The 18,086-nt window shown below is 30.4% G+C and overlaps 1 protein-coding gene across 1 annotated transcript; it reads left to right on the forward strand.

The window, feature by feature from the left end:
• Nucleotides 1-4,303: 4,303 nt before the first annotated feature.
• On the forward strand, nt 4,304-17,588 carry LOC143917790 (lathosterol oxidase-like). Its single transcript, XM_077439374.1, has 7 exons — nt 4,304-4,398; nt 5,784-6,049; nt 7,583-7,776; nt 7,852-8,100; nt 9,369-9,552; nt 17,054-17,226; nt 17,312-17,588. The coding sequence occupies exons 2-7, from the start codon at nt 5,791-5,793 to the stop codon at nt 17,447-17,449; spliced, it is 1,197 nt and encodes a 398-aa protein (XP_077295500.1). The 5' UTR covers nt 4,304-4,398; nt 5,784-5,790; the 3' UTR covers nt 17,450-17,588.
• The last annotated feature ends 498 nt before the right edge of the window (nt 17,589-18,086 follow it).

Consider the following 18,086-nt stretch of genomic DNA (forward strand, 5'->3'; position numbering starts at 1 on the left):
AGAAGAATAGTACTGAGATGAGAGATGATAATACTTTTAAGAGAAAGTTATAGATGTCACTATAAATAATACTGAAATATGAATTATACAAATGATTAAACAAAAGTATTTCAAGTAGCGGAGAAATAATAAAAAAATAAAATTTCATTTCCAATCGTATTTTACGCGATAAAATTTTTCATTATATTATGACAAAGCTATGCGGCTGATTTTATATCTTCATATATTGTTTCTTCACAACAAAATATATATCGCAAAACCTAACCTAACTCAACCTAATCTGGCTTTTTAATGGTTCGTTTTTGATTGGATAACAATGCAACGAGTGCAATGTCGAACATTTTTTTTTGTATTTGGTTAGTTGATTTTGTTTATCGCAAATTATTAACCCAAATTAAAAGGTCATCTTCCATCAACTTACAATTATTTTAATGACACATGTCGGTAGCGAAAATAAATATGCAATTAATTAGATTGAAAATATGGATATCATTGAAAAACATTTATGTATTATATTAATTATTACAATAATTTTTTTTTCTCTCAAATATAATATAAACGATTCGTCTGAGATTGATGAAGTCTATTCCGAACGATTTTTGTTAGCATTTATGATTGATAATTTTTTTCTCGATTTATCAAATGCCCTAATATTTCTTTCTGTTCCTAGAAGAAGAATGACGATCATTTACTAACACGCTCCAAAGTATATTTTCTCACCCGGTGGCGTTTTATAGTAAATGTACAAAACGAAGCACACACCTAGGCTCTAGAAAATGTGTAGTTATTTTTCTCCAACACTTCAAGGAAATTTATAGCCGGCACATTTTCTTCAAAAGCGGTTCCATTTTTCATTACTCTATTGCCGAATCGGTCACCAGGGAGAACATTTATATGTACATACTAGAAACAAAAACCCAGGTGAAATCCTGAGATTATTAATCTACTTATTTGAAGTGGAATACGTTAAGGAAAATATTTATCCGAGTAGATATTCTTTCTTAGATGATTTCGATACTTGTTTATTTTACATTCTTATTGAAATGGATAGAGTTACAAACGGAGAAGCGAATTGATGGATTCTTGAAAACGTTGAAAGCAAAATTATAAGTGGTGTAATTGATATCGAGAAACATAATCCGATCTATAATAATTATCTTGTATTGTATTCGACTCATTTCGTTATAACTGATAATTTTCTTTGTGTCTTTATTTTCAGAATTCCAATTTAAATTGATACAACGGCTATATTTAAATTCTTAGTGATTTGGAAAGAAAAATAAACGTTTATATGTTGAATTCTTGATGTATTATAATAATACACTCTAATTTATTTAAATAAAATATTAATTGATGAGAAATATACATAAAACAATTGGGAGTCAAAATTTATCGTAATTTCCGTTTACCGGTAGTCCGAGTATTTATTTTTACCAATTATCGGTTTACCGGATAATTAGCGGATTTTTCAATATGAAAAATATACTCTTTTTGTACTACATACATATGTATATCTAACCAAATGCTAATAAACATTAGTAAATTTATACCTGAGATATATTGATAAAAAAAAAAGGTAAGAATGATAATGATTTTTTTATAAAATTTTATAAAGGACTAAAACAAAATGTTTATCTTTTATTCATCGTTTAAGAAATTAATAATGAAGAAAACATAATGTATTAAGACTAGCGTTCGATAGGTATGATCATGGATGGCTCATCTTAAGGAGCTCCCCAGAAAAAATTAACAAATTTGTATTGATATACTTGCAGTAAAATGAAATATATGGTAGGATAATAGTACAAAAATTTGTCTGCGCTGAGCCTGGTTTGTCAACGATTTCGAGTGTGTGTTTTTCTTTATGCTCCTATTGAAAAATTCTGAGAATGAATGTGAAAGAGAACACTCGTGTTCTCGACACATGAAACAGATATATTTTTCATTCAAAAAGGCTAATGTGGATCAACGTTCCAAAGTCACGAGCTTTTACGATCGGTTCCAAAGTTCACCAATCTCTCGATCCCTTATTTAAGGTAGTTAGTTGTATTGGATTAGTTAGTTGTCTTACTTTTGGAACTAATGAAGTCCCAATGTAATTGTTCACCAGCAATCACTGGTTGTGGTCTAATTTTTATATAAAATGACCCAGCTGTTGAAAAGGCTCTTTTTGATTGGTTGAATTGGCATCAGATAGTTAAAAGACATTTTAAAGATCTACGTTTGTTAAATATTTCTTCTTGGAAAAATATACATTTCCTATATCTTAATTTCTTCATTTTTTCTTCCGAGTGTTTTCAACTCCCTAATGGCCTAATGTATTCTAAATATAACTTCAATTCATAAAGTATTATTTTATTTTTCAATTTTAAATATTATGTATATTATATGATATTGGTGCTTCAAATCCCGGAAGATTACTTCAGCACCGGGATTGCGGTGCTAGGAATTTCCAATCCCGGGATCCCAGTGCACCGGGAAATCAAATGAATAACAAAAACAACAAAACTCTCCCGATGTTTCACGCAAAAAATACTCGTCATATTGGCGTTCTTGTTTTGAGAGTTTGACTACATTCTTTAAATTATCGGTTCGCATCCATAAATTTCTAAGATTAAATAAAAGACATCCAAATAAAGTAAAAAACATCACTTTGATTCATTGATTCGTTTTCTTACAAATAGTTTGTACCGTCTGGTAATTATTCATCGAAACAGAAGAGTGTGGATAAGAACCTAAATATTGTCAGACGAAAAAATCATAAGCAAGCTGAAAAGAGATTAGTAAAAAAGATAATACCTATAGTGGGAGGTACCATTTCCGGTCAACTTGAAAATTTGAAAAAAGTTTATGTCGTATCGATAATAATTTCAGTAACCGATACTAATTTTCAGTTCGATACGACGAACGATGTTCAAAAAATCCCCAAAATACACTGACGTACAAAAACACATAAAGACACACGTGAAAACGTGATCAGTGATCGATTCTGAGTTCGAATCAGTCAAAATATGCTACAAATATCATTTCAGTTGAGCACAAAATCTGTGACACAATACAGGCCGTTGATACCATTTCGTGGGAACGGCAAGCCGGCGTCAAAAACGGGTCAGAGAAAACTATGGACTATGACTGTCATTGCTCATCCCACCATTGTTCATTATATAATGTTGTTTTATGTTTTTGCTTTATTATTTTTGTAAAAATAATATTTTTAAAGAAATTTTGCCAGCACCGTAATCCCGGTATTCAGACTAGTTTCAGCACCGGGATTCACGGTACCAGAAAACACAGAGATCCCGGGATTGGAAGCCTTATATGATATATACATATATGTATGTACATAAAAAAACTATGACGTCCGTCATTTTAAATGAATCTATTAGAATTGATTAATGAATCAGTGAGATTGTCAAATAAAATACCCAAAATGTAAAGATTGGCATCAAAGCGAATTTGAACCATTTGAATTGTTTGATTTTATCTGGTACAATGATCAAATATTTAATCGTCAATCTCAGGTCTCTTTTTTTAGTCCATCTGTACTCTGGGTCAATTTTTCAGAATACTCGGTGCAAACGTACCAAACCTCAGTATTATGATAATCGTCACATTTTAAGGTAAAAAACCAAATTCAAAGATTTATATTTAGATATACCTACATATGTTTATTATACCCAATTCGTGAAATCACTCATTTCGTACATTTTTTCCGATTTCATTACAAAGACGTGGGGTTGCATTGTTCATGAACTAAGGTATCTTATTGTCAAAATCATGAAACGAACAATTTCACAAATTGGGTGTATGTATGTATGTATGTATGTACGTACGTATGTACTTGAAATGGAAAACCAATTTTAAATTTGAATAGTGCGAATTGTTGAATTGTGTAACGAATAGATCGATTATAAGATTACTGATAAATTAGTCACATAGTGATCTGTTAATTGGCAATTTTGAATATATAGATTAATTATCTTTGCATGTATTCGGCCTCTAGATAATAGAGTTCAATTTTGGTACGTTCGTTTTAAGGTCGTTCAAGTGCACTCGAATGAAAATATTTATATTTTCATAATAATTTAGATACAATTAAGATTCGACAGTTTATTGAAGCAATCGCGTTTAAGACTTCGTAAGTCAGCAATTAATTATGGATTTTAAATAGACGACCTTAACTTTGGATCGAAATGAGATGAATCTGAAGTGGGCTTAAAAACCCAGGTGTACGATGACAATGTACAATGTTATCATAGCAATTTTTGTCTATATATAAACTTCTATCGTCGTTAGATATAATATCTCACGTGCAATCAAAACAATGAAAATTTGGATTCTTATTTAAGCGTCAAGTCGGCATAACTGTCAGTTTCAATTTTGATTCAGTCACATACGGTAATTAGATAATTTATATATGTATTTTATAATAGTATTACATATACATTGTATGCATTACATATACACTGTATATATAATAGTATTAAATTTAAGTTGATTTCATTTTAATATATAATATATTTCGAATTTAATTCACAAAGGTTATGTTACGTCACAAAATTTGATTACATTTACTTTTGGCCAGTTAATTACATACAGTTGATTACCAACTATTAAATTAAATGGTCAGTAAATATATATGAATTTGATCAGTTATTTATCAGCTTATTCAGCAAACATTTTCATTGGATTCATCTAAAATTTCAATCTACATAAGATATGTAATAAATAAACAAAACTAGAAAATCAATTCATTATATGGTAGAACAAATTATAACTTCGTGTTAAATAACAAATTAAATTAAAAAAAATTGACCATTTAATACTGTCAATAAAACCGTATATACATATAATAATAATATACGTTAAATATGAAATACTGATCAATTAATGTATGTATGTTATGTACTGACCGACAAATTATTACAATTCCTGACCGCTTGTCCATCGACGCAAATCTACTGACCGTTTATTTTATTAAGGCAACAAATTGAATGATCAGTTGTTTTTCAATAGATGGTCAGTAACTTTTACATAAATTTTGTGATAATAGTGTACTATATATGTACATAAATGATAATAAAGGTCATTAAACTTATTGTTATTTTTAACAAACAGAATATAGTCAAACAGTCAGTGACGGTAATATAACTTACTGACTATATTTACATATATTTACTGGCCAAATAAAACAAAGTTACTGACCAAATAAATACAGGCCTTTTATCAACTGACCGTAACTAACTGTTTATAATAAATAGCAGACCAATTAAATTTGAATTTACTGTCCAATTGAAAAAAATTGAAATGAAAACTTTTGCTATCACAATAAAATCATTATCCAAAATATCCTAAAAATTATATTGAATTACTTATCTTGAAAAAATAACAGTTTGAGAGTCTGCACGCGTCCAAAAAGTATTCGTGCGTTGTTTTCGAAGTCTAATTATTGTATCGCGTGTTGAAATTCGAGCGTCCACAAGCCGCATTTCATTATTTAAAAAATCCATTGTGCGTAACGATCGACCCGAACAAAAGTGAATCAAGTCCTGGTCCATTGTATGGAGGTGTCCGTTTTAATTTTTCGATTAATTCCAAAAGCGACATGAAATGCTATGCTTAATTATTGTAAATTAAACGAGACATTCAGACGGCCGGTATTTTGTATTGTTTCGTTGCGAGTTGGTTCACTTTTTATTATTCATTGGTCCACTTTTAAATTCTAAACATTCATATTCTGTGAATATGTGTGTTTATTATATTGAATTTAATTTAAATTTAAGGCTTAAGATGACGGCTAAGCGGAAATCGAAGCTGAAGGAACTGACCGGGAAATCGAATGAAAATGGCGGTTCGTCGACGGACGATCACGAAGACTCTGCTGGGTTTTCTTTCCTCAAGAGGACAATTTACAACCCCATGTTGGAGGGGGTGAGATGGACAGAAAGGTACAGCGACAGTATAGAGAAATTCTGGCTGAAGTTGCCCGATTTTGTGACGACTTTCATCGCAACGTTAGCAGTCTTCACTTTTGGATCCACACTTCGGGGTAAGCCCTATTTGTTATTGATTTTTCTTTTTTATTTATACAATATTCACTTAATGTTTCCACTTTGAGCAGTAAACTTCAAAGGGAATGTGAAACAACCCGTGTCACCCCGAAAGTTGACAGTTCTGAATTTTCTTTTACTTTCTTTCTTTGGCACAATCGTATGTGCCTATAAATACGTACGACAAAAATACAGTTTAAGCTGATGATTCAATAATAAAAAAATATAGGGAAATTTCAAGATCTTTCTTTTTGTAATATTATAAAATTTACTCGAAGCTAACTGTGTATTTAATTTAAACGTCTTATTTTCATTTGGTGACTTTTAAAAATCATATCTCGATAAAACTTTCCTATATTGTGTATGTATTTGAGTAGTAGTCGTTTATTTGCTTGTTGCTTAGGTTAAATATTATACAAATAAAATAAAAACTAATTTAAAATATAATATTCTTATCTTTGAATATTAATAAATCACATCGCGTTTAATAATCCAATTATATCAGAGAAATAATTCATTATCAACAATGATAGCGATCAAAGTTGACACAGGTGTTAAACAGATGGTCATGTATCTTAATTATTTTATTTATTTTATTTTATTTTATTAATTGAAAAATCAACAGACAGGATGTACAGAGATAGGTATAAAAAAAAACAAAAAGTAAATAAATAATATATGTAACATCCGAGTCCAATAATAGATTTTTACAAAAATGAAAAAGATAAATATAAGGAAAACAAATTAAAAAGTAAAGAATAAAGGCATGACAAAATATGTAGTACATTGCATAATTAAACTATAGTATTAAAATATTTGGAAAAGGTTATAAGATAGAATATAAGAAGAAATTGAAATTTACAAATATAAAAAACAAATGAAAAAGGTAAATACAAAATAAACAAATGAAAAGGAAAAGAATGAAAGCTATAATATGATTAAATAGCACATTACATAACTAAACTAAAGTATAAAAATAATGGAAATATTGAAAAAATAGAATAGGAGAAAAAATGAATCAATCGGTCAAGATTCTCTTGATGTTATAATTCAAGAACTGCACAGATTATATCTGTACATTATGCATGTACATCTGTTAGACAGTTCGCATACTGATCGTATCTAAATAAATCCAAAAGTATAGAATGGCAACTTTTAAATAATTTTTAAGCCATATAATGAGATACAGAATAATTTTAATTGAAATTTTTGCAATTTGTTGCGAAGGCAACTTTTTTTAGTTACTCAGACTCGACAAGAGCCTCAATCTATTTATCAATATTTGATGGCATCATTCAAAACTTCTAAAATAAAATATAAAATATGATTTCTAACTTTTTCGCTTACATTTTTGATTTTATATTCGGCATTTGAGTTTCAAATATGTAATAAGCGTGTGCTGGAAACTTTGCTTAAGTCCCAATCACAACTGCCCAGACATATTCCCAGCTTCTTAAGTGTACTTTAGTTTGTTTCGAGACGCTCAGCGACACTTGTGGATATATAAATTAATTGCGTTATTGTTTCCAAAGGTGAATGGGTCATAATTCTAGTCACCGCGTTGCGACAATGGAGCGGAAAATACAACGAAACGACAGATTTCAACGCGACAGTGACAGATCTCTTTTCGCCGCAAAATTTGAAGATGGAAAACTGGCTACAATTTTGGTTCGGTGCCGTTGCCATATCATACCTCATTTATTTCACCGTAGGAGGCTTCCTGCACGTTAGTATTTACCTGTATAATACGTCAATATATATTGAGTAACTGTTATAACTAACTAGTTGTGGACTTTTCCAGTGGTACTTTTACGTCAACAGACGCCACCAAGCTTCCGAGTGGAAATTGCAACCGAAAAAATGGCTGTCTCCAGAGTTGGAAATGCACGAGATTATGGTGGGCTCTTTGGCCCTTTTGATCACTGGCACATATTCGGCAACTTTGGCCTGTTACATTTATAATGGCAACCCTTCGACTATTTATTATCGGTTTGACGAGTACGGATGGGCGTGGTTCTTCTTGCAGTTCGCCGTGATCTTCTTATACCAGGTATGGATGTGTTTAGGTAACATTTGCTCTTGAATGAATGTTGATTATGTTTGAAATTTTGAAAAAAATGAACAAAACGTAACAAATTTTAAATCTTGCAAAAATTTTCAAATACAAAATTGACTTTTCATATATTTTTTAAATTATTTTATTATAAGATTTCATAAAAAGTTACACACAATTCTAATACAATTTTTATCGATATATTGACGATGTAATACGAATGTGATGTAAAGAAATATTAATTATAAAACAAAGTCAAAGATATTTTCATTAAAATATTGAATAGTTGCCAAACAGAGGGCAACTATTTGCTAAACATTTTCATCGCTTAAAAGCAACTCAATATAATTTTTTTTCAATCTGGCAAGTTTTTGACACCATTTCACATAATATATGAATTCTCGCTGTGGTTCCTTTCTATTATAAAGTTTTTAAATTAATTTGTTCTTTTAGATTGTGAAATGAATATTGATAAATTTGCGATTTGTAATTTTTAAACAAAACAATTTTGTAATTTTTAAAGAGTCCATTTAAATCATATCATTCATGAAATTTGATAAAAAATGAGTTTGATTGACAGTTTATATTATATAACCTATTATTGAAATAAATATATATATACGAGATATAATGAGAGCCTATAATACAAAATGTTATAAGATTTAGTGTGAAAATGTTAAATTTATAAGCGCTTAAACAATAAAAATCTGACTAAACGAGTGGGGAGGGGGGGGGGGGGGTTGAAAGTCAAGCAAACAAAGCTACTGGCTATTGGCAATGGGTTAGTTGTCACTGTCTCCAAAATTTTTGAATTCTTAAACGTATTTATTACGATTATATTTCACCATCGACTTCAACGGGCTCAATTGAAATCTTTATAGGCTTGTAACCTTGCAAAATGGCAAAGTTTCAAAGCGATCGGAAGAGAGTGGGAAGTTTGTCCATACTAATGAACGAAGTGACGCCTTAAAACTTTGAAAAAAATTATAAATATATCGTATATAATTCTAATTTGCAACATTTAAACTCCAACAGGCAACTTGAATCAAACTGAAAAAAAGTTAATATAAAGTCAGAAATTAACTCATTGTTTCATCATCGTGAATGCATCTCTTTTGACATGTTGAAAATTTTGCTTTGAATTATTACAGTTATAGAATTAGTACATTCATACATTACTAAGATTACATTCATTGTTACTAATATGGAAACTTTTTTTCCAACATTGGTGGCACTTGATTTTAATTCGCTTTAACGTTTCACAGGATTACACCACTTATATACTGCATCGGATGTATCACACTCCGTTCTTGTACAAAAACTTCCACAAATTGCACCACAAGTACAAACAACCAACTGCATTCTCGGTGACTGCAATTCATCCAGTGGAAATTATGCATGTGCAACTCACAATGTGCCTGCCACTTTTTGTCGTCCCGGTCCACTGGCGTAAGTTCATATTTATCTTACACACCATTTTAATCGTTTATAAGTCTTGGAATTACGAATTATTACAATGCTTTGCCGACAGAGATAGAAAATGATCTTATATGAATATTTTAAATGCCTACCTCAATTAAACGGAATCTATTATATGTACTAGATTCGGTTCCCGGAAAGATGCACTAGATTGCACTGAATAGTAGCACATTTCGAGAAGTCATAATTTTCAAAGGCGCTCAAAAAGAACTTACACGATAGAATTCCACAAAAAAAAAAAGATTAGCACCCTCGGATAGCATCCAAATACCCCTTGTCGCCTTTTTATGGAATTCTATTGCGATAGTTCTCCTTAAACATCTTTGAAAATTTGGATGTCTCGAGAGTGCAAATATCTCAAGTGCGTTTTTCCGGTCACCACTAGGTTCTGCTCTAATCATTTTTCAATGGATTGAATGATGGTTATAATCACAACAGATCAAAGTCTATCTTTTTATGTAATAAGTTGTTGATTTTATTAAAAATTTTAGATTATTTTACATACAGACATGTTCAATAATAGGCACAGTTTATCATTCTATAGAACAAATCATTCCTTTCAGTACAAAGAAAAATATTAAGTATACTTTTCATAAACTCGTTCCAAATTGAATGATCGATATACATGATGTAGGATGAGCTTTTTTATGATTTAAACATTGCAATACATTAAGAGTGTTTTTTTTTGTGAACATATCCGACGACCTTATTAAATATGACCGTTTTGGCTCGAAGCTCGCGCGCTTTCGATATATATTAAATTGAAAATTTAAATATATAAATAATTTATAAGTGGGGCGAGGTTGTTTCTACGCCTCATTATGCGATTCCATGTAAAAAACGAAAGTTCCGAAACCGCATAGGTAGATAGATAGAAATACACCGACCCTTCAGGTGAAAACTCGCCAACTTGCGCGAAAATAACCAAGTCGAGTTCTTCTCTCTTCTTCTTTTTTGTGGGGAATTTCAAGTGCGCGGTCGAATTAAATTTAATTTCAGTTAAAAAAACCGCGAGTTTAATGCGCCGTTTTCTTGCGGTGTCTTTTTTCCCGTTCCTTTTGTGCCCGAATATTTTCAATAACTTGCGGAAAAGTTTTTTCATTACCCAGATTCGGATCTCGACTTTCAGAGGTATCTCACTCGGCACAGTTGGCATTATTAACAATTTTTTTCCACTGACATGTTATGTATGTATTCTTGAATCGGTGGTACTTAACCAATTTCATTTGGAGTTAAATGATTCAGATTGGTTCTAAAAATTTTCATCTAAAACTTTTGATTCATACTGTGGTAAAAGTCTAAATATTGTTATAGAATCTTCTGTCATTTCCTGATTTGGACGACAGCAAATTTCTAGCTTTCAACTTTAAAATATATACTATACACTTATTACACCTTCACTTTATTTCGAATAGTTTTAACTTTAAAATATATATCATACTAATCAATTGGTATACTTAAACTTATATGATAAAAATTAATTTTATTAGGAAAAATAAAAACAAGGTTAAAAAATATAGAAAAATAAAATCAAGCACAGTATATATATATATATATATATATATATATATATATATATATATATATATATATATATATATATATATATATATGTATGTATATAAGTAAATATCACAAAAAAATTATTTTATTTAAAAAATTTAACATTGTTAAAAAAATGTGCATCAAAAAAATCTATTGAATTTTGAAATAATTTATTTAATGTTGAATACATTTAATTAAAGTTGAATAATTCGTTTTTCGTGCTATATATTAGTTATTATAGTCGAAAATTTACATGATATCGCATTCACCCCCTCCTCGACCTGCGATAGCCAATCACATTTCGTTTCAGTTTCACATTATATTTTGGTATAGCGTTAAATAAGAAATAATTACAAAAATAAAGAAATTATTTTACGTCCTTTCAATGTTACAACACATTTGACAGCATGCTCGGTTCTCGTAACTTACATCAGATTGACTATAGTGTACATTATTTTAATAAAAGTGAATATAGTCAAAATTAAAGGTCAATTAATTAATTTAAAGTGTATTTTCCATGTTTTCTATGTTAAACAATTGAAATATCTATAGGGAATACACACCTATCTGTGAGATATTTAAAATAGGTAAACTAATAGCTTATGTTTCGGTGAATAGCACTGTTCAACAAATGACAACTTTTTTTTTGGTTCAGAGACGAGATATGACTTTTCTTATAGATCTATGCTCAGTGAACACGAATCTGGTAATAAAAACATGTTGATTGGCTCGAGATTTGGAGATATATGTGTTTTTTAAATCGAGCGATTTTTCTATATCTTGGAGTTGTTCGGTGGATGTCTCAAAATCTGTCAATTTCCTCTTCAAAATGAATATTGGAATCTATAGTTGGGTATTTTATCTTTCATTTCTGGTACTTTCATTTCAGCTTTCAAATCTCTCTAATTACTCGTCCAGTTCAAATCAAAAGTCAAAAGTACGTATTTTCACTTGGGATTTTTTCCCACTGTTAATACTATTTTAGATTGAGTATTTTCGTTTGAAACATCTTTATTGGGATAGTGTTCTGGCCATACTATTTTTTTTTTGTTTTCGTTTAAAAGGGTTAATTGGAAGTGTGCTGAATTTTAAATCGGAAAAATTGCGAGCTAAAAGCTCGTTCTAGTATTTACACGAATCTGAATTGAATTATTAGGGATAATATATTAAATTGTTTTTATATGAGAATTAAATAAAATTACAATCTCGTGCCAATCAACATTTTTTATTACCAGATCCGTGTTTACTATAAGAAAAAAGATCTATACGAAAAGTCATATCTCGTCTCTGAACCATTTTTCGTGTCGAACAGTGTAATTAAGAGTGATGATATCAAAAATAGTAGCCTCCACTTAGTTTTAATTTAAATTATTTGCCCAAATTAAAAAAATGTGTAGTGACATAATGTATGTATATTATTTTTGCAAATGTAAATTGAATTATCGTCATTTATATTTGATCATCTTTTTATATAAGAACAAAAGAATACTCGAAACTCAAAAGGTCCATTAGATTAAAAACAAAACTATTTTAAAAATAATTTTAATTGATATTGTAAGTGCTAAGATTCGGGAAGAAAGTTTGCTCGTTATAATATCGTAATTTGTTAAAATTGAATATAGAGCAATCATTCATTCATTATACACTATGTATGTGTTTAAAAAACTTACTTAAACTCTTCAGACACAAACTGAGCAATCTTTACTTTAGTTTTTCGACATAAAAATAAATAAAATCGCAATAACCGACGACTACGAACCACTGCAATTGCGATAATATCCTCACGCTCATTTCTCTTTCGATCTTCTGGTGCGAAACGTTACAGTGTTTTGGCTCAAGTTTTACGAATGATTTAGTTACGATCGTATGTAAATGTTTGAAACGCGCTCATTTCGACTTAGGCTTTTTTATTATTTCAACAATGCGGATATTTCACGGACGATAAAACGTATACTGATCTGCAGCCACACTTTTTGGCCAGTAACGTTTTCGACTATAAAACTGAGCGTTTATATATTTTCCGTATCTACTACATATGTATGAATGTACTCGTATATTCAAGGACTTTGATAACTAGTATTTATTATATGTATTTTAATTTTTCTAGGTTAAAAATTTAATCAATATTGATCAACATTCGATAACTTAAAAGTACTCCAGTTCATACAGACTGGTGACTAATGTGTCAGGGAAGGCCAATATTTGGCGACACGTAATAAAATTAGGATTGAATTCAACTTAAACAAAATCTCATTTATCAAATTTAGATATTCGAATCAAATTTCTTCAATTTAAAATATTGTATGTAAAAAAAACCCATTTTAAATTTAAGCTTCGGGACGTAAAATTTTGTATATAGGATAGGATAGGTTTGGTTAAGTAAGGGTTGTTATTGTATATAAGATTGGGTTGTTAGGGTTAAATTTATAGAGTTAAAGGTTGTAAATTCATTGTTTGATACATATTCACTGCTTGAATTGGTGAAAATATATTTTCACTTAAAATATGCTTTCACTGTAACATATATACTAATATTGTTTGCATTTATGTATAGTTTTGACTCGTTTATATACCGTTTTGAATCATTTACATAAAAATATAATTTTGAGTAATTTAGCTATTTGAACCAAATTTCTTCAATTTAACCCATTTGAACCCAGAGCTCGCGTGAAAACACATGTCCCATGTGCCCAGGACTATTTTTTCGTTTATTTTCCAAAATCTTTGAGTTATTTCATGGGAAATATTTTTTATAGGATAGGGATGGATAATTAATTGATTTTTCAACATTTTTAATTTTTTTCAAGGTGGTGTCGTGAACGACCTTTGGGGCTAATGAAACATGTTTTTTAAAATAAAACAAAAATCACAATGGAGTCACATAATCAGTTATAATACTTTCTCACTGGTTATTTGTAATTTTATTGTTAAGAAATTTATAAAATTAATTTTAAAAATAACAAACACGCATCTCTTCGATAAAATGATATTTTCAAATCGCATAACATAACACACGTAGGTACATATATTGTGACATATACACATCGTCAACAAAAAAAAGGGTGCACCCTTTTAAAAGAAGAAATGTCATAAACGAGATTTTGGGTTCAAAAGTCGTAAAAACAAAATACATGAAGACAAAATAATTAATTATTATGATACAGTACAAAACATTTGTCATGCAATGGAATTTCACAGTTATCACAAGCGGAAAACGTTTTATTTTTACAGTGTCCACAATTTCTTCTTTTCTGTTTGACCAATATCAAATGTCTTCCAACTTCCTTTTGATTTTGATTAACTTTGCCGGGTCTGAATGGGACCAATTGTTTTCGTTTTTGACCATAACACTTGCACAACGTCTCTGTTACCTGTCTGATAAATCCTAATTTATCAAATTTACAACCAAAACTTTTGCTTAGAATCCAAGCGTTATTCACAGCTACATCGATGTTCCAAAACAGAATAGGCATGTACCATTTTTTCCCTCTAATACTTATGTTATAGTTAGAAATATGGTTATCCATTTGATCAACCCCACCCATATATTTATTATACATATTTATACTAAATGGTTGATTGATTTCCACCCTACTTTTTTCTTTAACCGAATATCAGTTTCCAGGGGTGGTAATATGTATGTATGTGGAATCCGGAAGTTGAGACTCGTCCCAATTATCAATTTCTTCCCGTATCTCTGCAGTAGTAAAATTGCATTCTCTGGAAAAAAATATGTGTCATTATCCCAAGGAATCATATACGACTCCGTCGACTTTTGATTTTTTTTTTCAGGAATATGAGATATATAAACGCAATTTCTCTTATGCATATTATACAATAAGTCCTACTGTATTAGAAACATAAAGATAAATAAAAAATATGTAAAAATAAAAAACTTACGTATGTTTTCTCTTCGACATATCTGCAAGTCGAAAAGCGCTCGATGTTATTCCCTCAAAACTCCAAAAGGAACTGATTTAATTCCGTGTGACTTTCTTAAAATTCATCACCAACATCTAACCAAGCGTAACGAAAGGTTTTACGGCCGGCCTGAGTGATCCCTTTATTTTACGACGCAAAATTGTAAAATGCCGTGAATGACCGCGCTGGCATACATCGAGTAAGTTCATAACTGACCGCGTGGGTTCAAATGGGTTAAAATATTGTATGTAAAAAAACCCATTTTGAATTTAAGCTTCGGGACGTAAAATTTTATATATACATACATTTCAGTGAAATCATAACCATTTTCAGGGTAGGTTTTATTCATTTAAGATAAGATTGTTAGGGTTGGTATTATTTAAGGGTTAGGATAGGTTAGGTTAAATAAGGGTTGGCCCTATTCATTTAAGATTGGTTGTTAGGGTTAAATTTATAGAGTTAAACGTTGTAAATTCATTGTTTGATACATTTTCACTGCATGAATTGGCGAAAATATATTTTAACTTGAAATATGCTTTCACTGTATACTAATATTGTCTGCATTTATGTATAGTTTTGACTCGTTTATATACAGTTTTGAATCACTTACATAAAAATATAGTTGTGAGTAATTTACATATGAAGGCCAGTTTATATTATTCAGCACTGCACATCAATTGCGCAGTAGTGCACGGAAAAGACTACTGCTAATTATACTATACAGCAGTACACGTTTTGTACGTTCTGACTTGTTTCGACGAATTTGATTTGTAAAATGATGAATTTGATTGGTAAAATGACGAATTCGATTTGTAAAATGACGAATTTGATTTGTAAAATGACGAATTTGAAGTTTAAAAACTGTATTACCGAGAGTTGGCGCGTTCTCATACTCACGCACTTTCACGCGAATTTCAAACCCAAATGCATTGATCCTTTTCGTACAACATAAAAGCAAACTCCATTTAAAAAATCAATAAAAATAGTTAGATCCATTATACAAAACTAAATTGTACTTATGTGGGTCAAAGTTTGCTGAAAGACAAACCAAAGCCAAAATAAAAAAAAAAGTTTTTACCAATATCGTGAGCTGTCAAGAGTATGAGTTGCGTGGAGCTCGTTCCGCACGCAGTTTGCGATTGACGACCCCTGAACGACTTTTGCGCCTCTCTAACACCGAATTACAATCTGCTTGTAACATCACTTAACTAGGCGAATCTCTTGTATTTTCCGAAGACGGCTCGGTCGTAAAGGGAAGTTTCTGCATTAGCCCGAATCCTCATCACGATTTACCTCCCAATCCCTCCCCCCACTCCCCAATCGAAAACCAGGCCGAATAATAAATTTTCCGAAGCTGAATCAACCCCCGACCCTCCCCTCCAAATTGATCTCTAGCCCGAAACAACAAAAACTTCATCATTGATCAGATGTCCCGATATGTGTGTGTATGTTCCGTTTAACGTGACGAGAATATGTCTATATACATATTATATTATATTATTATATTACTCGTATATATTTGTGACTCCAAATCAATCGAGTTTGCCAATTTGATCTGATCATTGTTGAAACACTTCCTCAAAATTGGCAAAAAAAATCATCTTTCGTGTTGTCACAAATCTTCTGTATTTATTGTGTGTATAATTTGTAAAAATTATGTACAAAATCTAAATCCATAGATGTCTCAATGGATTAATTCGGTAATTCATTAATTGTTATTTCGTGTTCTTCAGCTTCTAGAAATACAGTGATTTATGTAATAATTAAATGCTGTATTATTTGTAATTAATTGTCCAGGAAGGCGCATTGGGGTCTTCCTGTCAAAACTTCCTGGTATATATCTATGTAAAAATAAAATAAATTATGGTATAAATACAGGCTTACAAAATAAATCAGAATATCATTATAAACATCTTTGAATAAAATATGTGTTTAGATACATTTAAAAGCTGTTTAATAGATTCTTTAAAGTATAATAAAATATTTTTAATTTAATTTTTTTCAGTGCCATTCTACATTGTCGCCATTTACACGTATTATCATGGTATTATCGACCATTCCGGAATTAATTTCAAGGCTCAATGGTGGCAGCCCTGGCAACCTGATGCAGAATTCCACGATAAACATCACGAATTCTTCCATGTCAATTTCGGTTTCAATATAAAAATTTGGGATTGGGTAATTATAATACACATTTATAAATAAAAAAACGTATTATATCTATTGAAAATATGAATATTAATTTTTGATTTCCCGATTTCAGTTACACGGAACTGACATGAAGAAAAATCGCAAATACACCGAGGAAACTTTCTTCGCATTAGATGATCCTGCAATCTCAAACGAAAGCGCCAAGAAGACTGAAGATAAAATCAAAATCAAAAAATCGAAAAGCAAATGAAGAGATATTGTGCGTGTGTGTTTTTTGTTATGTGGTAAATTCGCTTTATAAGTGAATTTATGTATATTATTAAGCATATAACTGGATATTTAATAATTAATGTATTTTTAGTGCATAATAAATGTAAATACGATATAAAATAAAAAAAAACTATTTAAAATTTTGTCTTTTATTTAATTTGATAATTTTATTATTTATTCGTTTTCAAATTTTAAATTAAATCATATGATAATGCAACGTAATATTTTATACGATAAGCTTATGCCAAAATAAATAAGTAAAAAAATCGTTATAAATATCCAATTTAGGACAAGAATACAATAAATGAACAAGTGGTTAGTCTACATGCTTTCGAGCATAGTGGTCACGGGTTCGAGTTCCACTGATTGCTACTGGCCAGAACTTAGTTTGTGCCTCCAGATCGATCGTTTCCTATCAGAGTTTGCAAATTTATCTGATTCAAATAGTCCATATTAAGTAGTCCATATTATAGTAAGTAGAGTAAGAAAGAATAAGACGGCTGGGGGTGTTTTTCACAGGGGTGTGCTCATGTATAATGCCCTCCCTGAGTGCGTCAGGTCTGCTAAAAACATGGATGCATTCCTGCGAGGTGCGAAGAGACACCTCTGTGAGGGAC

Source organism: Arctopsyche grandis, chromosome 10 (assembly GCF_051622035.1).
Source record: "Arctopsyche grandis isolate Sample6627 chromosome 10, ASM5162203v2, whole genome shotgun sequence".
Classification (NCBI taxonomy): Eukaryota; Metazoa; Arthropoda; class Insecta; order Trichoptera; family Hydropsychidae; genus Arctopsyche; species Arctopsyche grandis.

Bases quoted from the DNA above. Each gene is read 5' to 3' on its own strand.
- LOC143917790 (XM_077439374.1), top strand. From the start codon at position 5,791: ATGACGGCTAAGCGGAAATCGAAGCTGAAGGAACTGACCGGGAAATCG. The intron at 6,050-7,582 runs GTAAGCCCTATT...TTGTTTCCAAAG, and splicing joins TTTTGGATCCACACTTCGGG to GTGAATGGGTCATAATTCTA. The intron at 9,553-17,053 runs GTAAGTTCATAT...AATTTTTTTCAG, and splicing joins TGTCGTCCCGGTCCACTGGC to TGCCATTCTACATTGTCGCC.